General features: G+C 32.8%; 1 protein-coding gene across 3 annotated transcripts in view; it reads right to left on the bottom strand.

Moving 5' to 3' along the window:
- Positions 1 to 1,868: 1,868 nt before the first annotated feature.
- The window catches only part of FOXN2 (forkhead box N2), a 50,506-nt gene continuing 26,538 nt past the window's right edge, over positions 1,869 to 25,836 (bottom strand). For 2 of the 3 annotated variants that reach the window (XM_019719143.2, XM_019719149.2), the window contains exons 2-6: positions 24,099 to 24,649; positions 13,328 to 13,452; positions 11,705 to 11,769; positions 7,518 to 7,586; positions 1,869 to 6,229 (exon numbers count right to left, since the gene is read on the bottom strand). In XM_019719143.2, coding sequence (XP_019574702.2) covers positions 5,706 to 6,229; positions 7,518 to 7,586; positions 11,705 to 11,769; positions 13,328 to 13,452; positions 24,099 to 24,635 — 1,320 coding nt within the window. In that variant the 5' untranslated portion in view covers positions 24,636 to 24,649 and the 3' untranslated portion in view covers positions 1,869 to 5,705. Of the gene's footprint in view, positions 6,248 to 7,517; positions 7,587 to 11,704; positions 11,770 to 13,327; positions 13,453 to 24,098; positions 24,650 to 25,836 lie in introns of all 3 variants that reach the window. The other variant, XM_074331950.1, reaches the window with a different exon arrangement.

The raw sequence follows: 25,836 nt of genomic DNA, 5'->3' as shown, positions 1-25,836 counted from the left end.
TTTGTAAACAACTTTTGGAACATGAACTATCCTTAAATATGAGTTATATTCTGTGTAGCACGTGGTTATTTAAATTTTCAGTTGACAGTTTCTAGATATTTCTAAACTTAAAAATTCATGGAGCATAATACTATTATTTTTACGATTAGTAATTGTTTTTATTCTTGAAGATTTTCACTTTTACGTCTAATTTTTTGTACATTTTTTTGCTAGCTTTATTTCCAGTTAAAAGAAAAAAACTATTAAAATAGTAATGTCCTGAAATTCTTGAAGAAAAGACTAAATGTATTTTTAACCCTATTTTAATAACAGCTATTTTTCTAAACATGGTGTATCTTTCCCCTTCTTAATTAGTATGAGCTAGAAAATGGTGAATGCAATAGTGAGAATAAAACTGTCTTAAGGAACAAATACATGATTCCCAAATGGCTATAATTTTTAAATAACTTTGTATTTCAAAGGTATGCCTTGGAAGGAGAGTTTAGGTTGGTGGTAGTTTAAATCCCGATGGCTCTCTCATTTGATTCATTTTAAATAAACGACTCTATGCAGATAATACCAGTTAAATAATTAGCATAGAACTTCAAAGGGAAATGGGTGGGTGGAACCAAAATAAAAATGTTGGCTGTTAATTATTCCATTTTAAAATGGATGCTTCAATTTTTAAATGTATGGTATTACTGGTATTCAAAAATAATCTTAAGAACAAATTGGGTGTTATACAATAGTCATGGGGATGTAGGTTATAGCCTAAGGAATATAGTCAACAATATTGTAATAACTAGGTATGGTGCCAGATAGGTACTAGATCTATCAGGATGATAGATGGGAATGGGGTTGTGGTCAGGGTAAAAAAGGTGAAGGCATTAAGAAATATAAATTGATAGTTAATACAGTATGGGAAATATAATCAACAATGTTGTAAAGATCATGTAAGCTTCCAGATGGGCACTGGACTTACAGGGGGATCACTTCATAGACTGTGTAGATGCCTGGCCAATGCGCTAGACACCTGAAGAGTTGAAGTAGAATAATATTGAATGTCAACTACAACTAAATATATAGGTAGATATAGTCACGGGATGTGAAGTAGAGCATAGGGAAGATAGTCGATGGTGTTATAACACCTATATAAGATATCAGAAGGGTAGTAGCTTGGGGGTGGTTATCACTTTATGAGGTATTTAAATGTCTAACTATTACGCTGCTTTGTATACCTGAAACTAATAAAAAAAAAGTTATGTAGCAATTGAAAATATTATTGGACTTGAATAGAAGAGCCCTTATTACATGCAAAAAAAACCAATAATAATTTCATATTATTCAATTCTTCTTAGTTATATTTCAAGATATCTCATATATATGTATGCAAACTAGAAAAGTTCAGCGTTAGAAAGAGAATAATTTAATCAACACTATTTTAGCTTTCAATGATCAAATGACATGTAAAAACCAGGAAAAACAATATTTAAAAAATCAGATTTTTTTAAATTCTGAAAGATTTTGTTACTAGACTTATAGTAATCACTTCTACAGGCATATAAGTGTTGACTAACTATGCTGTACAGCTGAAACATACAATATAATATTGTATGTTAGCTATATTTTGATTAAAAAATCTCTTTAAAAGAAAAACCCCAAACCCAAAACCACCCACTAAATTCAAACTTGCCAGCGACATTGGATTTACATACTTCAAAATAAATGCAATAAGTAGAAAAAAAAATTCTGAAATCGAAACTTCATTTTTCATCTGTATGACTCCAACCTTCTAGCACTAAAATGGAAAGTGTGTGTGTGTATAGGAGGATGAGTCACCTACATCTACACACACTATCCACCCCAAAAGAACAGAGAAAGCACAGCAATTTTATAAAACAAGGTTTATTCTGCAATACTTTATCATAATGAATTGCATCTCTTTGGTAAAAATAAACTTTATAAACATTTTAATAATCAGAGATTAGATACAAAAACTAAACATTTGTTACAATGTTTTTAATAGGAGCAAAGACTGGCAACTGAGAAGTGGTTCACTTGGACTGGTCATCTACTGGCAGTTAAAACTCAAACTCAGGGAAATTTTTATGCTACATTAGAAAAGAGGATAAGGAAACAGTTTAATTCAAATTTCTTGAATCAGATAGCATTCTGACACTCATTAAAAATAAATAATAGTTACAATGAATTGGCAATTATACATTTTTATACAATATATGATGGCAACATAATACTTTAAAATTAAACACTTAGTTTAGTAAGAAATATACAACAATTACAAAAAATTTTTGACAATGGCACTGGCAGTTAGGCAAAAAATGTGCTTTAAGAAAAAAATGGCAGGTGTAACATTAAAATACTCTGTTTTTCAATAAATATTTTGATTACATCATTAACATATTGAAGTAAACTTTGTTTAAATCAAAGCTTACACATTTCAAACTAACAAAAACTATAAAATATATGCAAACCAGAAAGCCTCACATTTTCTTATTTAAATGCTATGGTCTTCACAAAAGGTTGTTAAGTTACTGTAGTATGTAAGCCAGTAGTCTTTACAGATTTGTGAAGTATTCACATCTGTCACTTAAATTGCTGGGAAAGGCCTCCTGGTCTATCAAGACACATATATTCCCTCTTTAACACTTTCTCTAGCTTTGAATTCATGCTAACATATATTTAACTGACCATCTAATATGAACCCTTTACATAATGCCTCAGAAAGTAGCAAAAGAAAAAAAATATATATTCTAAACTTCGTTATATACAAAGAAATCTAAGTTAAGAGAAGTCATGCTGGCTATAAGAAAAGGAAAAGCTGAAAGGTGGAAAAAAAGGAGGTGATCCACCAATATTTAGCTTTTCTATGAATAATGTTTTCTTTCTCTGAATTTTAAGAGTAAATAAAATATTAACTAATTTAGTAATATATTGCACAAATAAATTTAAAAAATATAGAGTATTCAAGAAACACTGATTCTATTTGGGATGTGAAAGATGAAGATTGTGTTGAGGCAAAACTTTTACTAGGGATCTATTTATAAACTGGAATTGGTTGTAACGATTTATATTGATGTAAGGCAAATTATAGGTTAGCTTAAATCACAGTTTTAAAATATGTTGGAAAGTATATAACTTCTCCAGGATTGCCAAGTTGTTTTTATTACAGTAAAATTTGTTAGTAATATATTATTGGAAATACAATTTCCAGTCCATAGGACTTGAAATGACTTTCATTAATTGGGTGGTTATTAGCCATGTTTTTATCTCAATACACCTGAGAAATAGGATCATAACGTCTATGGAAGTAATAAAAGGGGGCTGTAATTAAAAAGGTTCTTCCCCTTGAAAATAACTGTGTTGGTAAATCAGCAAATGGAGGCACTGAATTCTGTACAATAATTAAGTGTACAATATTGTATAACCACTTCCCGTTAGCTTTTAGTGCAAAAGTGTTTATTGCCCTTACTAGTGATGAATATAACTTAAACTTTTAAATTTGTGGGAAGAGTAAATGAAGAGAGAAAATCAAGTTTAAAGAGTTATCGTTATTTATATTAAGACAAAATAATTTTGAAGATCCCTATTAGAACTGGGAACAACTCTCCCCCTCTTTATCTTAGATCATTTTCCTTTACTTACAAAGAATAATTATCTAATGGACAGGAACCAGAGAGAACATCTGTGGTACAGAATTTCAGTAGAACAAAATAAACTGGAACCAGATCATTGAAACCCTGTTACTAAGGTCTATCCAGAGGGCCATGGTAAATAGCTTAAAAATATTGTTACTAAAATGATTTTTATAATCTGAGTACTATTTGATACTGTGGTTAAATAATTTTCAGCATTATATTCACTGTCTACAGTAAAAGGTGCTAACTTGGGTTAGCCACTTTCTGTAGTAGAGGTGACATACAGGAAGGAAAAAAATCCAATACCTCATCCTGCATACTCAGGACTATTTTTCATTATCAACAAATTTAAAAATTACCAAATTTCAATAGCACCGATTCTATTAATGTGGCTATCCAGGTTCAATTACAATTAACACAAAAACAGGACAGACAATATTAATGTTGCTATCCCTGGCTTAAAGTCTTGCCAATTGAAAAAGATGTTTTCATTATGCTTTTCATTTGAGTTTTGCCCTAATAGAATTTAGAAGTTAAAATATTTGTCTCTTAAAAAAAATTCAAGGAAATGCTTTATAGTCATAGAAACAGCTGAAAGTAACAAATAAAAATCATGAGACTGTGTGTGTGTGTGTGTGTTTGTGTATGTATGTAGGTATGTATGAAATTGTCAGAAAATGAAAACAAGGTTACTGTCTATGAAACAGGACAACAGCCTAAGACTGAACTTATAGAAAGTTGCTTCTGCCATTTGTAAAAATATATATAAGTTTAGTTTTATTAGTATCCCTTATTCCATTTGAATAATATAGGCTATACAATATGAAAAAATGTCTAACAAGCAGATTTGTTCAAATACTTAAAATGCCTTAGTCGCACATTTGGAACTGTAATATAAAATCTTTTAGCATTGATTAATGGTGCATAATAGGTATTACACCACCAAAGGGTGTATTTATAAGATTTCATTTTATACAAATTTTGAAATCCATGAAAGTATTGTCTCTACAGTTTTGTAACATTCTTTTAAATTTAATTGGGCATACATACAAATTTAATGCATACAAACTTGGACAGAAGTTTCTTCCTAAATGATCTACCTTTATTTATGATGACGTAAGTAATAAGTATTCAAAATGTTTATATTAGATTACACTCCATTCCTATTACAAGATTCTCAAAATGCAACACATTTAACAAGCAAATCGAAGATCCTCTTACTGCAAAAGTGTGTCAAATGGGTGTTAACTCTGTAACATACTCTATGGCCATATCCTCTCATGGGATAGTTTCTATTCAACAAAGAAAGCTTGTGGCTAATATTTAAACAATGGTTGCAAAGCACTCTGGGAAAGAATAAAAGGCCCCAATAAATGCTATGCAATATTTGGGAAGTAAAAAAATTTCAAAGTGAATACTGTAATAGGAATTGGAGTGCTCTTATTTGAAATTACTCCACAAAACTGCCTTTTCTAAATCTTAAAAATCCTTGCTGTATTCTCTGCCTGTGTAACCAAAAAGAATTTCGAGACATCTAGGATCTTTTCCAATTTGTATTTAACTTTGTCAGGCTTCAACAACAAAAAAAATTAAGACAAAATAAAAATTCAAATCTCATCCTACTGGATTACATGTATTAGAAGAGGAATACGTGAGAAAGACATCAGCAAAAATTTTAGCTGGATCAGCAGTTAATTACAGATTGAAAAAGAAAATAGAGTTGCCAGTTTTTTCATTTTGATATATTAGTAGAGTAAAAGATTTTTTCCTACACGTTTAAGACAGAGGCTAGGGATTTTCTTACATAAAAATTTCAAAATCTTGGAGACACTTACCACAAAAAGTATGCTTTTAGGACTTCACATCATATTTATGGTTCGGCATTATCCTAAGAGCAATTATTTAATAAAAATTTAAAAACAAATAAAAATGTTTTGAAATAAACAAGTAATTAGCATCCCTCCTCCACTCTAAAACAAAAGAAGTCCATATGGCTTTGATATCCCTTGTAAAGAATTAAGTAGAAGAGTATTGCCGCACTTTAAAATAATTTCACACTAATAGGTATTTCTATTTTTTCCGCTGCTTTTGATTTTGTGTCTTTGCAGTACTTATTAAGGAACCCAGACATGTACGAATTCCAGCAAGGTGGAGCAGAGACCCAGCTGCCTCTTTCAGCTCCTCATCAATTTCTTGACATGACTGTTTCCGCATCTTTTTGCCTGGCTGTCCTTTTTCAGAGGTATCTGCACAAGCCTGTGACACGTAGCCACTGTCTCCAAGAGGATCATCTTCGTAATCGACGTCTGTATCTTCTTCACTGTGAAATCCTTCACTGCCATCACTTCCCACATGGCTATTCTTTGGGATAAATTCATATACTTCATCCACAGAAGACAGGGAAGACATGCTAGACCGAGACGCACAACGCTGCGCTGCCATGCTACTTGCACTGTAATTGTGGTCTTCTTTTGGATCAATGCTGGTGGCTAACGAATCATTCTCCTGTAATCGCATAGCACTGGGATGATGAAACGCATTGCCATAACTCCTCTTTTTTTGCATTGCTGTTTTAAGAGGAAGAGGCTTCTCACCTGTGGAAAATAAAACTTCTACCGATAGGTCAAATGCATTTGATTGCAAAAAATAGGCCAATTAAAACTACTGTATCATTCCTGGACAGTGAATGTTATAGATTAGTAATGTTTTGTAGGTTATTTTCTTTTATGCAGACCGTATCCTCCTACAGGTATTCATCTGAAACATTTTTAAACCACTTAATGATATGTCTTGGCCTTCCCATGGAAAATATAATCATTTTGAGGTGCTTGCACAGAATGCCTCAATATGAATGTATCACTACACTGAATGTACCGCTACAATGGTTTGCTAACCATTTCCTTGTTGATATTTAGGTTGTTCCTAATTTTTCACTACTACAAATAACACTGCAATGAAAATACTTCTAGATGCCTTTTCTCACACATATGCAAATATTTTTCTAGGAGAAATATCAAGAAATAGTTATTAAGTAAAGGTATATACACATATAAAATTATAGTTGGTATTTCCAAATTGCTCTCCAAAATGGTTGTTCCAATATATCCTACAGTATATAACAACACCAGTTCCCATACTTAACACCTAATAGTATCAATCATTTTAATTTTTCATAATTTCATGGACAAAAAAAAGTACCTCAATATTGTTTCATAGTGCATTTCCTTGATTTCTGGAAAGGTTGCGTATCTTTTCAAATGTGTGTTGTCCATATGTTATTTCCTCCTTTGAGACCCACCTACTCATATATTTTGCTGGCTTTTCTGTTGAACTGGTTTTTCATTTCTTATCTATAGGACCCTTTTATACATATGTTCAGTATTACCCCTTTGTTTTATACAGTAAAAAAACAGTGTTCTCCAGGTGTTTTGCTTCTGTTACTTTTCCTAACGATATCTTTTGTTGTCAGAACTCTAAAATGTTGATGTTTAATTAAATTTACCCATGTTTTCTTTCATGGATTTTGCAGTTTGTACTTTAAAGAAGGATTTTCCTATTGCAAGGATTTAATTATACTTTCCTACATTGTATTTATAGCTTTCATTTTTATTTTTAAATCTGCAAGCTTAATTTCTCAATATGCTATTTATTTCTTCCTTTCTTGGTCAATGTAACATGATCTATCATAGAATTAACCTCAATCTCTCAATTGCTCATCAAATTTATGGAAATATAATAGAACAGGAACTAAGTTATTCATATGAAAACAATTTAGATGGAAAGAATAATTTTGCTATAACATTGAAATATCTTGCATTCTAAATTACATTTGAAAAGGCACTCACAAAAATGTATTTTAAAAAGAAAAGCATGATTACTTACATTCTAAAATTCCTTGTTGTATAGAAGTATTTAAAAGCATCATTGCAGTGGCAGCATCAATATCAGATTCTGAAAAAGGAAAAGAGTGACAACATTAATGTCTTTCACCATAAGTATCTGCATGCACCCAAAGGTAACCAACGTTAAGATTTTGGTGCATACTCTTCTACTTAAAAATTAATTAATTAATTAATTAATTAAACAAACAAACAAAAATGTAGCACACGTTATTTTGCAATCTGCTTTTCATTTAAAATTATGAATAGTTTTGCAAACAGTACTGTTGTGTAAAAGACTGAAAGATACTATAGATAAGAGCTCTCTTCTTTATTCACAATGAAAATAAAAACCTAAACTGCCTTTCAATAAGGTTTGCCCTTAAACAGATTAAATTACCTAAGAATGTACATTAAGGCATTATTACTTTTTAGCATTTAAAAAATATTCTTTCCTATGCATATCTGCAGTTATAAAGTATTGCATTAATCACACACTAGTTACAGGAGATAAAAAACAAGTATATTACATCTTTGCCCTCCTTTCTTAGATTAAGTTAATTATCACCAAATTACTAATATTGAGTACTTTCAATGGTCTTGCCATATTTTAAATATTATTAACTCATCTAATACTCATAACTTTATGATATAGATACTATTAGTTATTTCCATCGTAAAGATGAGAAAACAGATATAGAGGGGTCTCTAGAAATGACAGAGGTAGGATTTGAACCTCATTAGTCCACCTCCAGAACCCAAGGATTCAATTTGTACTCCACTATCATCCCTTAACACATAGTAAGGATCCATGACTACAGCAGGAAATTCCGCAGAAAATTACAGAATATACTGGATATTTTCTGTTATTCATTCAATACATTGAGTGTCCTGTTATGAGCCTGACATCATTCCAGGATGAGGGAATACAGCAAAAAACAAAACAGGAAAATCCCTAACCTCTCAAAACACAAGAAATAATTAAAATACAGTATGTCAGGGAGTGATAAACACTAGGGAGATAGAGAGCATTGGGAAACGTGGTTGAAATTTTAAATATAGAGGTTAAGGAAGGCCTCAAGGAGAGGGTAACAGTTGAGCAAAGATCTGAGGAAGGTCAGAGAATGAAACCATGTGGCTATCTGAAGGAAAAGCATTTCAGGCAGAAAGAACAGCAAGTAAAAAGAATTTGAATCAATGCTTCCCACATGTCATGGCCAAGAGGCTAGCAAAACAAAGACCTCTTTAATTCCTGTCTTTTAGAATGAGACCTGACTACAATTTGATAGAGGTTCAGTATTTTAACATGTTTTTGAAGAGAAAAAGGTACAGCCGCTCGCCCATATTGTATCTCTGTGTGAACTGGAAAAAAGGCATGTCTGCCTCCAGGTGCATGCTTCCCTGTATCCAGGCACACAGCTTGAAGACTGGAGTGTGGGCCGGATTTCAGACACCACTCCCTGTCTCAGCCATTGTCCTTGTGCAGGGCACAACTTGCATGGCATTATGCAATGGCCCTTACAGAGGAGATTCCTGCTCCATGAAATAATTTTTCTTTTAATAGAAAAAGGTCTTCCTTATTTTCAAATTTATTTTAAAAAAATTTAAACAAGAGGTGGTGGCGAGGGAGAGACTAACACTGAAATGCATTATCATGAAGAAACATTTTCAGAAAATTTCTAATCTTATAAATGAAACACCCATAAAACCTTATTTAGCATTTTAGTATATCTCTAAGTTGACTTCTTAAACTTTCATTACAAATCAAGGAATCATATTTCTGAAAACTGTATCTAAAACTAAAGAAAACTGATAAGAGGCTTATCCTGACAAGCAAGTTTCATGAATACCATTTCTTTTCTTAGTATCCAAATATTTAAAGTGATAACAAAATTAGGTACTGTTTCTAGTTATAGAAACACACTGCTGTTAAGCAGAATGATATGTGTTCCTTAAATACATTTATTTCTTTTAGAAAATTTATTATAGCCTAATTAATAAGGACTCCCCCATGAAATTAGCTTTATGGAACCAAAAACTTCTTCGCAAAAGGATTTTATCTACATCTGATTGGTTTGGAACATTTGTAAATATGCTCCCACAATGCCTTGCTATATAACTCTGATAAAAAGTTTTACTTCAATGTTAACATATGCATTAAAGAAATGACCCATAACATTTGGTAATCAAGAACACCTGATTATCAATGATTTGTCCAAGATACAATCTGAACTTCTTGGAACAAAAACAACAAAAACTCTCTGCATAGGCTTTACAACAATTTTTATTTATAGTATCCAATCTGTCTTGGTATTAAAATTAAACTGAAAACTTATTTGTTTATTGTCACAATTTAAAACTTCATGTTATTTTTTCATTGATAAATATTTAACGTTATTTTAAAGGTGGCTCTATTTTTAAAACACATACTATTAGCTATATTATCTAATATATCCAGTTCACAAAGAATGAAAATTTTGTTTTTATCTTTTGTATATATTTTCTCTGACACTTAGATTAAGCAAATAATTCACTTTCAGCTGAAAGTCATCTGTCATTAGTCTCAAGAGCCATCCAAATAGTGTTTTGTATTGAAAAAAAAAAAAAAAAAAACTGAGTTCAAAGTCATACTATTTTCCTTTTTGTCCTTCATAGTTCTGACTGCAGTTCAAAACATGATGCTGATTTAATAACTGGTTCAAATAAATTTCTGTCAAAGTGTTAACTTGCACCTTCTGGTTTTGTATTTCCCTAGCCTTGTTGCTGGGAAATTATTCACAATAGTTGAGAAAAAATTTAAAATACACCAATTTTAAGTCATTATGAAAAACTGTAACTGAAACTAGCAGGAAAGACTTGTGGAAGTGTCTGTTCCCCAAAGAAAGAAGCAGAATTTAGATGGAATGGAACAAGAGCAAGACAAGAGTCTAAATAAACCCTAGAATTCACAAAGAAAATGTTTTCAAAATGTATAGTTGAATTGAGCTTGAAAGACTAAGGGTCAGAAATTAATGAGGTAATAAAAAGATAAAGAAAACTGCAGCACTGCCAAAATGTAAAGAGAAACCGCATTTACCCATCAGGTAACAGGAAAATGCATACTTACCTTACGTTAAGACAACATATCTGAAACAGACTTCATATCTGCCTAACTTCTTTGCAAAGTTCTCTTAAGCTTTTTCACATTGTTTCCCTCTCTTATTTTTACAGACCATCACTGCACTGCTTCCTATGCTCAGCTTAATAGTTCCAAAAGAACCAAATCTCTCTGATACACAGAAAGGCTTTTGGTCAGAGAATTTCTATTTTTAAAGGTCATAGGAATGTCTCTAGATACCAAAGAAACAATGCTAGTAAGTTTTATGTTAATACATCACTAATCTATAATAATAATTATGAGTCGGGGTAAAAAACACTAATTCAGAATTTTGATATACTTTCAAAAAGAAGCCTACAAAATTCTAAAAGTTAACTTACTGTCTTCTTAAAGTTATATACACTTAAATAACCTACAAAAGAAATATTCTGAACTATATTCTAGTCCAGTGGTTGGCAAACTTCTTCAGCAAAAGGTGAGTAAGTAAATATTTTAGGTTTTGCAGGCCAAGAGGCAAAACCAAGGATAGAATACAGAAGTCTCTGTTGCAACTACTTAACTCTGCCATTGTAGCTAATTTTCATAAGCCTCGAAATATTATTTTCATTTTTTTCAACCATCTACAAATGTAAAACTATTATTAAATTACAGGGCATAAAAAAACAGGTGGCAGGCTATAGTTTGCCAACCCTCATTCTAGTCTAAGACGTACCTGAAAAGATAACTCTCTACTGAGGATAGTACTGAGAAATATTTTCCTATTCTCTGGGGAAATCACACATAAAAGGAAATGAAAAATGGGATATAAAACTGTATATATAGTATGAGCTCAGTATTTGGAGAAAAAGTATGTGTGCACGCGCGTGTGTGTATGCAAACATATCTACTCACGTATAAGGCATAAAAAGGATCAAAGCAATTATCAAAATGTTAACATTAGAGTAAAGGGTAAATTTTAGTTTCTCTTTCATAAGTGTTTTCATTTTCCAAATTTTTGCAATAAATGTGTAATTGTTCTATAATTAGAAAAATTTTTTTTTTAAATTTTTTACCTGAGTTTTTAATGATTTAAAATACATACATCTTATTCATACCTTTGAGAGTTCGCACCTGGTTCTGCTTGAGTACAGAGCTTAAGTAGTGAGGTGATAAAGAGCCACTGAAAAGTAAAGAGATATAACAAATGTGCTTATAAAAATATTTATTTCATTTTTTATAAAACTTAGTCACAAATACAAGTAATTTGTTCAAAAAATCCACCACAAACTATTTTTACCTTGTTTTCTTTGCTAATACAGTTTAAAAAGAGCATGCCAAAGCAGAAAGAGCTTAAGATCCAAGATTAAATCAACCATTTGAACATTCTTAGACAAAATAATTAATCTCTTAGTTTCTCCATCTGTAAAATAGGAATAATTAAACCTTCCACATAGGGTTACTGTGCTAATTAAATAAGAATAAAGGGTGTTTTTAATGGTATACAAAAAGTTGTGCCAACTGTTCCCTTTAATCTGTAATAAAAATATAATATAGCTAAATAAAACACAAAAGTAACCACCACAGAAATTATCATTAGTTTCTAATTATTTTTTAACTGGAACATAAGCACCAACATTAACTAATAAAGAAAATAACAACTTCCAAACAATGAGTATATAAACTCTGATAATTCTTTTCTAGATTTCATTCGTAAGGATAAAACACTGAGTAGTTCTTGTTACAATGATCCTTGTATCTACTAATATGGTAAACAAGCTTAAAATCTCAAATAGTAAATATATATATATATATATATATATATATATATATATATATATATATATATATATATATGACATTTCAGCTTTAGCCTTACTAATTTTTACTGTATTTCAGCCGCCACCACTCCTCTAAAAGGTATCTAATAATTCTTTAAGAAATTAACCAGTATATGAAATGGTAATAATTGTTGCAGCTGGGGAGTTCATTCCTTATAACTTTCTCCCTACTTTTGTGTATGTTTGAAATTTCCATTTATTATTTTATTAAAAAGCTTTAAAATATTTTCAAAAAACAAATCAACTATTACAGACTACCCTTAAAAGTATCTTGACAAAATGTGTCATTTTTAACTGAAATGAATGTATGTAATAGAATTCAAAAAAGATTCTGAAGGTTTCTTTAGGAAAGGGAAACAAAATCAGATTTAAGTATGTTGTATCATTTTCAGATGGGCCTTAAAATGGGAAAGCTATAAGACAAATGGGGAAGCTATAAGAGTCACTGAGTTTGCAAACAAAAGCCAAGGAAATACATTACAATTATATTTACCAGCAAACACAAAACAGTACGTTACAATGACAAACCGTTAATCATCTTATTTTAAAAAATTTAAATATACTTTTAATTTCCCACATCTTTAGGTCAGTATTAGTACTGCAGACAATTAAAATGATTTAATATTTTGCACTGGAAATCATATAACTTTCTTTAGAGTTTAGTTATAATATATTCAGTATTGATTACATTTTCCAGAATTTATGTTCTTATCTATCCAATATCCTCCTAATAACACAAGTGAGACTATAAGTAAAAAGGCCTTAGGCTAATGTTTTATCCATAAATAATTCTCTATACAATAAAAAACCCAAAAGCCCCTACAACTTTTTTAAGGGTCTCTATCTCATACAAGGAAGTTGTATAAATCACTACTGCTGCTTATACAGAAGATCCTGTACCTTTTTGGAGATGCAGGAGGGGTGTAAATAGTTAATGCTGAAGAACAAGGCTGCTTCTTCAGGGCCTGCATAAGGTTGGGTTTATATTCTGGATCAACACACCATAAGGAACCTTTTCCATTAACCTAAAATAAAATGCACAAGAATTAATAACCTGGAACTTTAAGATATATACAATCAATCAGTGTCTGAATGTTTTTAATAAATGTGTGAGGGAAAAACCTCCTATACGAAGTACCTTTTGAATACAATGTAAAAGTTGAGGTAAGCTTGCTGGGAATGCGGGAATGTGCTGTGATTTAAAGCCCTGGAGGCCAACTCCTGGGTTCTTATCTCCAGATCTGTCATTTACCTACTGTGTGACCTTAGGAATGTTAACTAACCTCTATCACTCTGGCCATTATTCCCTCACTTGTAAGGTAAGACAGTAACAGCATATACAGCTCATGGCATTGTTCTATGAATAAAATTATGCATAATGTATTCTGCACAGTGCCTGACACATAGGGCCACAGGACTGCACAACGCTAGGACATGCCATTCACTTCACAGTCTGTGAGAATGGTACAACCCCAAGTTGTGCAGTGAACAGCATGGAGGGCTGTACAAGGTGGCCCTCCCCATGCTAAGATGTCAATAAATATAAACCATGGTTATTGGTGTTCCACAAAAAACAAAAAGAAAAGGAAAAAACTAAATTTTCTATGCAGCATCATCTCCCCAAAAGTGTCAAGGAATATGGTATTAGGTGAGGCATCAAAGAATAATTTTTTTTTAATGGCATTAACAGTAATGTCTTCATTTCCCATTTAAAGTAAGTTTAAATTTAAAAAGCAAACAATTTAATGAAAAGCATGGCAAAAGGAGGTATGGAAAAGACTCCCGTAAAAAATGAAGAGGAATTAGCATCTTTCCTTCCCTCAAGATGGTTAAGTTATAACATCTGAGGGACTTCCGGATAATGTGGCAATGAGCACACAAGCCCAGATGCCATTTGAAATAATCAATAGAATCTAAAAATAATGGAATTTGTATGATTACTGGAAACTAGAGAAACTATAGATAAACGTGTCTGCTAAATTATAAATGGGAGGTGCCTGAAAGAAGGGTCTGCCTGATCCACAGTTCCGGAAATATGAAGGAAGAACGTAAGTGGACAAAATACCTGAAGAACCTCACTAATATCTACCATGCAGGGGAAAGGCCAGGCTATGGGATAATTCCTTTGAATAGGTTTGAAAATGCTGCATATTTTACCTCCCTCCTTCTTAGGTCGTACTACATATTAGCAGATTAAGGGATCTAAGTAGTCCTGCTATATACTTATACAAAAACTGCTTTATGTGGTTTTCCAAAGTTATTTGACACAGAACCTTTTTCTCCCAGGTAATATTTCAGGAGTTATTAATGTTCTGTGGAATACCTATGAGAAAAACTGACATAATTAACAAACTCTTGTAAAATATACTTTCTGAATATTAATGGAAAAAACTATAAATAATGATTAGACCATGATGAAAAATAAATTCCTCTTTAAAGATCACAATTTTAAACTCCAGTACAAAAAGAAAAAAAATTAACAATCCCAGGAACAAAGTTCTCTGACCATTTGGAAATTTATAAATTCTTGGGTTACAAAGACATCCAAACTACAATTATAGATTATCTAGTAAATAAAGGATATAAGAAACATTGTTACAACAAAACTAAGCAGATGTGGCCAAAGCTCTACTTAAAGGCAAATTTATATCCTCATATACTCTCACTCTTAAACAAGAATTGAATATCTGAAATAAGCTTTTATCTCATCTAGGGGGAAAATGGGAAAAGAAAATTATATAACATTATGTAATATAAACATATTATATAAAATTATACAAAAAGAAAATTGATTAAATTAGGGAAAGAAAGGAATTAATAAATGCAAGAGTATTCTTAAGAAACATCAATATGCTACAACACTAGTTGAGTTAGGCAAATGAAATAACTGAAGTACTTTAGGAACTGTCACATCACCTGTTAACTTCCTTCAAGATAAATCTTTTCTATTTCCTTGGCTGAACATCCCTACCTGCACATCCTGAACAGAAATCTGACTACAAGCATATCCCTACAAATGTACCACATCCACACACAGCTTACAAACAGAACTCCACAGCCACGTAAGGAGGAAATCTTCCTTATCCCACTGCTCCAGAGCTAAACACTATTTGTACAGTGGTTAAGAGTACAAGCTTTGGAGTCAGATGGTTTACTCTGGCTCTTTCACTTAACAGCTGCGTAACCTTTAGAAAAATGTCTATGTTCTCTGTGTACTAGTATGCTGAAAATATATCTATATAGAAAATAGTAACTATTTCAAGAATTATTGTGTTAATTCATATAAAAGTTAATTCATAGGGCTTAGAACACTGCCAGACTCATAAGCACTCAATAAATGTTGGCTACTAGATATTTTTTCTCTACAAATGTCGAAAATTAAACATAAGGTATAAACTGTGTCCTCTCCCATCATGTAATGGACAAATCTTCCTCAGAATCTTAGAACTCATGAGATTAGTGAGATTCAAACTATTAATTTTTGTTTTTATAATACAATTTTTCTATTTCAAAAACTTTCTTAAAATTTGAATTACTTTAAAACTACATTAACAATTAGACAACAATAAAATTTACCCGTTTTCTGTTCCTGTGCTCTCTTTTGTTTGTATGAAATCCTATATGATGTAAGCTATTATGAATGCCAAAGATTTAAAGTGATGAATTCCAGAATGCTTCCATTTCCCAAACTCTTTTACCATGTGGTAATATTAGTCTATTACTGAGGAGCTTTTATCTTTGAATATCATGTCATAATTATTATAGCACAATGGCACAATGAAAAAACAGTGTTCCGCAGATTTAAAACTGAGTTCCTTAACACTGCTTATTGATTGGCTATGTGATATTGGACAAATCAGTTTCTCTCTGAGTCAATCCTCTCATTCATAATTTATCTACAAAATAAAACACCAGGCCACTTGACTGAGTTGTGATGAGATTCGAAGATAATTTATACGTGTGTGACGCAGAGCTGAAAAATAAATGAATACTAAGGGGTTAATCTGAAATTGGCATACGTATATTGAGTTTCTATGGTTTAATAACAGTATTATTTCTACTCCTTTATTTCTAAGAGACAAGGGAGTTTTTTAAATCAACAACAAAAATCAATTAATTCTGAATAAAAGACGAAAGTTAGGTAATAACGAACAAGGGATAAACTAAATTTAGAAGGGAAAAAAAGCTCTTGTCTGTAGAAAAGTATCGTCATTAAGTGTAAGGCAGTTTTTAACACCCTAGCAACTTAAATACATAGGAAAAGAAAAACCATGGTTGTCATACCACACTGTAATATGGAAAGAAATATGCCATATATTGGCTTTCAACAGCAAGCTATCACATGAACTACACTAAACAACTATTTGAAATTTGGGTTTTTTTCCCAAAGGAAGTCAAGTTTTACAAATGTATTTTTAGATTAAATGATGAAACTTCTTAAATTAGACATATATTCAATCACTTGGCCAAAATGATATGCTTTGATAATAAAGAAATGAAACTTTAAAAATGTTAGCACCCACAACATTCTTCAGTTTCACAGAGAAAAGTTATGCCTGAATTATTTTTCATATATTGAATAAGAATTATTTTAATTATTCTAGCCATGTTCTTTCTTGGTATTCCTGAGATTACACTCCAGGAAACTGTACAGCTCAAGTCTACTTTTCAAATTCTATTGTAAGAGAATTGCAAATTGTTTTGATCATGGTACAACTGCTATTTCCTTGAAATAGAGAATTAGAAGAACTGGTACTAAAACTTGAAGTTCAGGGCAGTTAAGTATCTTGAATAAGGTCTCCAAATAACAGTCTGGTTTCTGTTACCATGGCAGCACTTCCTTTCACTGGGTTTGTTCATGAACTATCAGTAACAAGAGATAAAACTATGTATTTGCTAATCTATGTTTTAGAGTCTACAGCAAAAAAGAACTTATTTTTAACTAACTCTCACCTAAAAACTTTGCCTCTGCATTATTGTGCGTAGGTAATAGAAAACAAGTAATAAAGAGCTTTAGAAGTTAAGAATTGTTTTAAACTAAATTTGCATGAAACAAATCTTTTGCACAATGGCAACAGGAAATGTGCATTCTCTCGTTCACTATTATACATTTTGGAACTCTAAGGCTTCTGGACTTATTTGGCAGAGAATCACTGAAGATTTTGAAGAAACGAGGAATATACTAAAAGCCAAACTTTAAAAAGATTTATCTAACAGAAGTTGTAAAGAATAGATTGTGAGAAGAGGAAACGTTCACTATTCCTGAAATGTTTTTAATGTATTTGCACTATACATTTTAGTAGAGTTTCTCTCCCCTTCACTACCTTTTCAGTGGTTTTCAGTACAACTGAATTAAAAAGAATTAACTAATTAAAAATGGCATTCATAATTCTTGCTTATAGCATGAACTTTTATAATTGTTAGCATGACTTTTTTCCCTGGGATTCAGCTATCGAAACAAGTCATCACCAAACAAATATACAGACTAAAATTGTACTAAACCCGGTAAAATCTCTAATTTCATCTTTCACAGCTAACATCTCACAGTTATGTTTTGGTTTAGCTTTATAAAAATTTGGAAAAGTAGATATAAGGCTTGGATGTTAATGTTTAAAACAAAAACAAAACCAGAACAAAAAAACCACCATGTCTAACTTTGTAATTTTAAAATCCAGACAGATAGATACCAAGCCAAGATAATTTAGACATGTCTTTTGAGAGTAATAACTATGGTATGGGTGATAGGAGGAAAATCTAAACAGTAGCTATATTACTTGGTTGGGTATCACTTCTTTGTAGTTTGACCTGGACCTCGTCATCTTGCCTTCTTTTTGACATTATCATCTCTACATAACAGCTATTCATCAGACAATTGCTGTCAAGGTTGCCAAATTCGTTTTCAACATTTAATGGCAATAAGTATAACATTCTGCAGATTTGGAAGAGAAATACTGTCATTTTGAGGCACGGATTCAAGTAGTATTTCATAAATTTAAAAAAATCTATAAGCATTCTCAATTCTATTTCAATGTATTACTTTCTGTCCAAATTTCAGACATCTGAGCAAAGTATTCTATTGATTTTTGTTTATATCATCAACTATCAGTTCCTTCTTTCCCACCCTGACTTGTGGTGATAGCTTGTTAATTTTTGTCCCAACATATAACAATTTCTATATTTATCCTTGTATTCTTTATCTCATGATTTCTTTTTCTTTATCACACTCTCCCTGTACTCTGAACTCTATGCTTTCCCATTTGTTAGCTCTCACTTCCTTAATTACTTTCTTTTTCTGAGCATTCAAAAAACACTCATGAATAATGCACACATTTAAAAATTATGGACAAGAACAAGTCCCTTTTCAGCACTACCACAAATCGTACCACACTGGACGTTTTGTTCTACAAGTTTTATTACAAACAATACCACAGTGAATATTCTTACATACATCTCCTTGCATGCAAGTACGAACATTATTACTCTAGGGGAGAAATCAGAATCTGATCCACTAGATCAAAGGATATGCACATTTTTAATTCTAATAACTTCTGCCATGATGCCCTCAAGACTGGTAATACTAATTTACACTTCTTTGTAATCAATGTTGTGAAATTATTGATATTGATTTAGTTCCCCATGTCCTCATCTAATTTGATATTATAAAACAAAATTTTTGCATTCTAATAGATAAAAACTGATCTTTTGTTCTTTTAACTTGTATGTCCCTGATTCCTAGCGAGGACGAACATCTTTGCATATGTTTATTGGCCATCTGTATTTCCTCTTCTGTGAACTACATGTTCATAATCTTGTTTATTTTTCTATTAGGTTTTTCTTATTGAATTATATGAGTTCCTTACATACAGGGTGTGCTGCTGATTGCAAACATCTCATCAACTTCACATTTAAGGTTGATAGCTTGAAATTGGCCATGATGAAAACATTTATATCATAAAAGTCTGCAAAAGCTATATCTCAATCCCTACCCAATTGTTAAATGTTTACCAGCACACCACTGCTTATATATTTTGAACCCTAAGCTTTTGGCTGCAACGTCTCAATGACTTTTTAGCCAATCATTTTCAAGTTTTCTGCAACATTTGCTCATTCACACTTAAACCCACCCTCCTTGGCTTCCATTACACCCTTGCTTTCCTGGATTCTTCTACTGAAAATCAATGCTGAATTCCACACTTGTAGCTTTAATCCCAAAATATCACTACAATTCCTGTACCATGTTTCTAAATACCTAGTAGACAGTTCACCTTTTAGGTGTAAACACAAACTAGAAAAGAATTAAAGTGATATAATTAAAAAAATAAAATCTAACGATACACATAGAAAGGAAAGGAAATATCCAAAATTTCCAATACTTACAGTCATCTGAAAGAAACACTATACTGGGGCTGCAGGAATCTGCTTTCAAGATGGCTCTCTCACATGGCTATTGGCAAGAGGTCTCATTTCCTTGCCACAAGGGCCTCTCCATAGGGCTACTTAACTGTCTTTAGGATATAGCAGCTGGCTTCCCATAGATCAAGTTATACGAGGGCCCAAGATGGAAGCCATGTTTTTCATGATCTCGCCTCTAAAGGCACGCTCCATAATTTCCACAATATTCTTTGTTACAGAAGTCAGCCCTTATTCCATATTGGAGGCAACTCTACGAGGGCATGACTACCGGAAGGCAGAACTCATTTGGAGGCCATCTTGGTGGCTGACTATAACAATCACAACCTTTGGAATTACTGAGGCTTTTTTAATGGCACAGTACATAGTTGGTCTTCGTAAATATTCCAGGTATAGCACAGAATGTGTAACACAGCAATTTGTTACATAGCAATAGATAACTAATAGAACCTCCTGTCAGTTAGCTGTAAGATGATGGTCTGTCCTAATGTCTTGTACAGGGTGTGCCCATGGCATCAGGATTGGGGGAGCCTGTTAGAAATGAGAGCCTCAGTATCCATCCTAGATTTGCTGAATCATAATTTGCATTTTAATAAGATATCCAGGTGATTAGTTGGTACATTGAAGTTTGAGCAGCACTATACTATAAAATCATTCACTCACCTAAAAATATAATTATTTGTCCTTTTAACTTTTCTTTCACATAAAAATAGGAGACTTTTGCTACCACTTTGGGTATAGAAAGCCATAAGAGAACATCATTCCCAGCCTAACAAGCAAAAAACAAAATAATCTACAAAACCATAATTTTTTATGAGCCCATCCAAGAGCTAAGGCTGCAAGACAACTAACTGAAAGAACTGAATTCTCACGTGTGACAGGGCCCTATGAGGAGAGATGGAACATACAAACTGTTTTACCTTTGGCAGAGCATGGAAGAAGGAGCAGTCATAAAAGAAGGTAAAAAAAAAATATATATATATATATCTACTCAAAATTTAGCAAATTCTTAAAAGCCAAGTGTGAGCTAGCAAAATTTAGCATCCCTGACAATCTAGACAGGAGGAGGGTCTGCATCCACTGATCTTTTGTTCTTTTTGATCAGCCAGCATTTTACGAGGGGCCTCCATCAGTGTCCAGAGGAAGACTGTAAGCAGGGCAGGAGATCTAAAAGAGACACCCTCGGAGATGAAGAAAGATGTATAGAATCTACCAAAGTTTGAAACTGGAGTCAGGATATCAGCGAAAGTTCACCATGCTCCAAGCCCTGAATGAGCATCAAGTGAGATCTGATGTCACTGTGGGACAGGCAGGCACGAAACCTGCTTATTTTATCCTGGACAAAGTTCCAATATGAAGCAAAAGCTGTCTGCCACTGAGATAGAGACAAAATACCCTACCCTCCTCAGTCCCAGGCAAAGGATGGCTGTTGCTGGGAGAGAAGTACAAAACCGACATATCCCCACACTGACACTAGGAAATACGCCATGTGCCATTAGGAGATGGGCAGAAAATCTGCTCATGCCTGGATTGTCCAACGATACAAAGCAGAAATCTGCTGCCACTGGAAAAGGAAATGGCCACTCATTTGTACCCAAGACCTCCCACTAATATTAACCAGAGTTTACTTACCATGAGGGAATGAGCAGGAAGTTGGCATGAATTCTGGAACAGTGCTATGCTGACTTTCTACAATGACAGAAATACCCTATACCTGTGCTGTCCCATACGCCAGCCCCTCGCCACATGTAGATCACTGGCTACTGATGAGTGCAACTCTAGATTCCACTCCAAGCAGATGGGAGACAGTGTCTGCTCCCGGAGGAGGCATGAAAAAACCCACTCCGAATGCATATATACAGAGCCTGCTTGAGAGTAAAACTGGAACAGAAGAACTAAGAAACCCACCCTGCACATCAAAAGCCTTGCACCAAGTAATAAGCAATAATAATCTCTTGCTATGGGAGGGGCAAGAGCAAGGAGAGAAATGCCCAAAGTCTCCTTCTGCCCCTGAGTGTGGCACAAACCGTAAAATGAAGGTGAAGTAGAAATGCTGAGAAAAATCATCTGACACTCCAGTCCTCACACTAAGCACAAAGCATTGGCAGTCCGTCTCTGTAGGAATTTGAAGACTGCGGTATACTGTGGGTAACTATGACAACCACAAAACCCAATCCCAGTTCAATTGTTAACTAGGTTGACCAACACCTGTTCACACTAACAACCTGACAGAAGTAGAGGCATGTCTATTTCTTGGTAGAAATATTATTTACCTCAGTCTCTCTCATTCTTTCATAACCAATCTAAAATTATGAAACACACGAAAAACAGGAGATAAAATTCACCAAAACCAGACCTAGGGATGGACCAGATATTGAAATTATCAGACAGATACTATAACTATAATTAATATGCTTATGGATCTAATGAGAAATTTTAGCAGACAGATGAAGGACTATTTTTAAAAAGACAAATGCTTTTATGTAAGAAATAAATGTTAGAAATTAAAAAATACAAAGAAGTCCTTTATCAGGCTTATCAGCAGAATGAACATAACATAGGAAAGAATGAACCTATAGAAAGATCCATTGAAATTATCCAAACTGAAACAAAGGGAGAAAACAGGAAGAGAGGCAGAACAACTAAGAGGTGAGACAACAGTAAATGGTCTAACATATTTTTACTTGGAGTCCCAGTAGGAAGTGAGCCATAAGAAATATTTGAAGAGGTAATAAGCAAAAATTTTCTAAATTTAATGAAAGACAACAAACCACAGATCCAAGAATCTCTAAAAAAAAAAAAAAAAGCAAGATGAAAATAAAGAAAAACACACGTAGGGCAAACTGCTGAAAAGTAGTGATAAAGCGAAAAATCTTGAAGACTGACAGTAAAAAAAAATTACAGAGGAACAAAGACAGGAATGGCAGCAGACTTCTCATTAGAAACTATGCAAGTCAAAAGACAAGACAGCAACATCTTTAAAGTACAGTAGTCCCCACCTTGTCTGCGGTTTTGCTTTCCACAGTTTCAGTTAGTCATGGTCAACTGTTGTCCAAAAATATTAAATTTCCCCAACCATAGACATTGTCAAATCTTCAGGTCCAACCATTAATGCTGTCAGGGCTCAATGATGCAGGATCACCCAAAGCAGATGATCCTCCTTCTGACACGTCGTCAGAGGGTTAATAGTAGTTTAACCCTCAGTCACAATGCCTACATCATTCACCTCACTTCATCTCACCATGTAGGCATTTCATCATCTCACATCATCACAAGAAGAAGGGTGAGTACAGTACAATAAGATATTTTGAGAGCGAAGAAAAGAGAGCGATCACATTCATGTAACTTTAATTACAATATAGTTATAATTGTTCTACTGTATTATCAGTTATTGTTGTTAATCTCTTACTGTGTCTAATTTATAAATTAAACTTTATCATAGATATATATGTATAGGAAAAAACATAGAATATAGGGTTCCATACTGTCCACAGTTTCAGGCATCCACTGGGGTCTTGGAACATATCCCCCATGGATAAGAGGAGACTACTGTGCTTAAAGAAAAATAAAAACTGTCAACCTCGAATTCTATACCCCTCCTCGACAAAAAGATTGGAAAACAATTTCATTGCTAGCAGACCTGAACTATATATAAGAAATGTTAAACTTCTCCAGGGAAAAAAAATTGATACAAATAGGACATGAAGATTAGTCAACTTTTTCTGTAAAAGGCCAGATAATAAATGAAATGGTATAATATTATTTGAAGGCAGACGATAATAAAGATATATACTGAAAACTGTATAGCAACCACTAAAAAAAAAGTAATAGCTAATAAGCTAATAGTAGAGACAAGACTGAATCATAAAAAAATAATCCAAAAGAAGGCAGGAAAAGTAGAGAAAAGGAAAAAAACACAACAAACAGAAACAAATAACATGGTAATAAATTTAAATCCAACTATATCAATTAAATTAATGTAAATAGTCTACACTCCAATTATAAGGCAGAGATTGTCAGACTGAATAAATAATATATTGATGCAATGATAAGAACACTATAGAAATTAATAGAACTTATATCAATACTCAAAATAATTAAAAACATCTCAAATGAAAGCAAATGATGAACATAATTAAGCTCAAGCAGAAGTAATCTGAGTTGGCTATTTCTTGTCTTCCTTTGATTTCCCCATATTGTAAGGTCTCCCTGTTAACTCTCCCCCACCTCCCCAAATACAGCAATGTTCATAAACACTGACCTTGCCATGACTTCTTTCCACTTTCTGAAAACATTTATTCAGGGACAGATTATGTCGAACAGAGTTCTTCCAGCCTGTTGGTGCAGTCGCAAAATATGGGAAGTGGTCCAGAATCCAGCTATAAATTTCTTTGACAGGCAAACATTTATTTGGAGAGTGTTCTATGGCCATATAAATGAGAAGACTAAAAGAGTACGGGGGCTTTGAAGTTGCTGATTTTTTTTCTGGGTTCTGGTAGCAAGCCGGTCCTAAGGATGGCACGTCATCTCCCTCTATGTCATACAAGGGACTAACAATTGGAAGCCCCTCACTGCCGAAGCTGAAGTTTGTTAGGAGATTAGTACTTTCATGAAGCCAGTTCAAGTTTGTGAGCTCGTCATCGGCTGCCTCACTGTCCACTAGAGTGGCCTTTGGCCTGGCAGCATCAACAGCTTCAGGCAAGCTTCCCATTTTGTAAATCTGGCTTAATCCTGCAACCTTTTCAGCTCCTGGAGTTTCAGCTCTGTTTTCTGGAGTCATTCCAATTATTGGACCCATTTACTCTTACAGTTCTGCAAAAAAGGAAATAATTATCCATCAGTGTAATACTTAAGATTCTTATGTTCATGGAAAAAGAAAATACATACTTAAATATCCCCAAATCAGAGAAATTTTGCAATCAATTATTCCACATAATATTTAAGCACAATATTTGTATAACAAAGACACTAAAGGTTACAATACAAGGAATAGAATTTATTTCATATTACTTGAAATGGCTATAAATAAAATGCAGCATTATAGCAGCATATGTATGGGTGACATAAACAAAATTAAATAATGTATTTTGAATATGTATTAAAGTCCCTGGCCCACAGAAACTGCCTAATAAGTAATAGTTATTATTATTAAAGTTGAACAGACTATTTCTTTGAATTATAAGACTTTATAATCTATTCATTTTAAGGACCTATGTCTTTAGTATAATAGTCATACATATTGCTCAATACAGAAAAGAATCAAATTTAAAATATTGCTTAAACAATAACTCTAAATAAATGCTTTCCTCAAATCTGAAATATTTATTATATAGACATAAAACATTTCTAATATTTTATAGCATATCATACAAAAAGATAACATTTCTTATTCATTAAATTCATTATCAGCTAAATTATATTTACTATAAATTATTTCTTTTGTAAATGCCAATATTTTTTTTAAAAGTCCAGTATTTTTAACTTTGCATTCTATCTTATCTCATCAAGTACTGATACTGAAAGGCTGACATTCTCTTATAAAGTTTGAACTGTCACTGTATTTTCAAAGAGAAAAACCCGGTTTCTAAACTATCCTTTTTTACTTCTATTTTCTCAAATGACTTTTGTTTTGCTTTCTAAACACACTTCAATTCAAAACACTTATCCTGGGAGAATAACTGACCAAAGAGGAAAGTAATAGCACTAACATGCTATTTAATTCATTTTCAATGGTCCATAAAGGTACTCATTTCTGAATTCAGTGGAAAACCTTGTTTTCCATTGTCCTATTAAATTTACTTATGCTTATATAACTGAAGAAAGAGAAGTACCTCCAAAGTTTTATTCTGCTTAGACTACGACTATAACTGGCAGGTTACTCCAAGAATTAAGAGAAACGGTTAATTTTGATGTAGAACAGTCTATCTGGATTCTGGTAACGCCTAGTAGATGTAGTCTCAGAGCACTTAATTACCAACAGCATTAGCTAATAATTTGGG

The sequence above is a fragment of the Rhinolophus sinicus genome, linkage group LG05 (genome assembly GCF_036562045.2).
Source record: "Rhinolophus sinicus isolate RSC01 linkage group LG05, ASM3656204v1, whole genome shotgun sequence".
NCBI lineage: Eukaryota > Metazoa > Chordata > Mammalia > Chiroptera > Rhinolophidae > Rhinolophus > Rhinolophus sinicus.
This window is presented reverse-complemented; position numbering and strand designations above follow the sequence as displayed.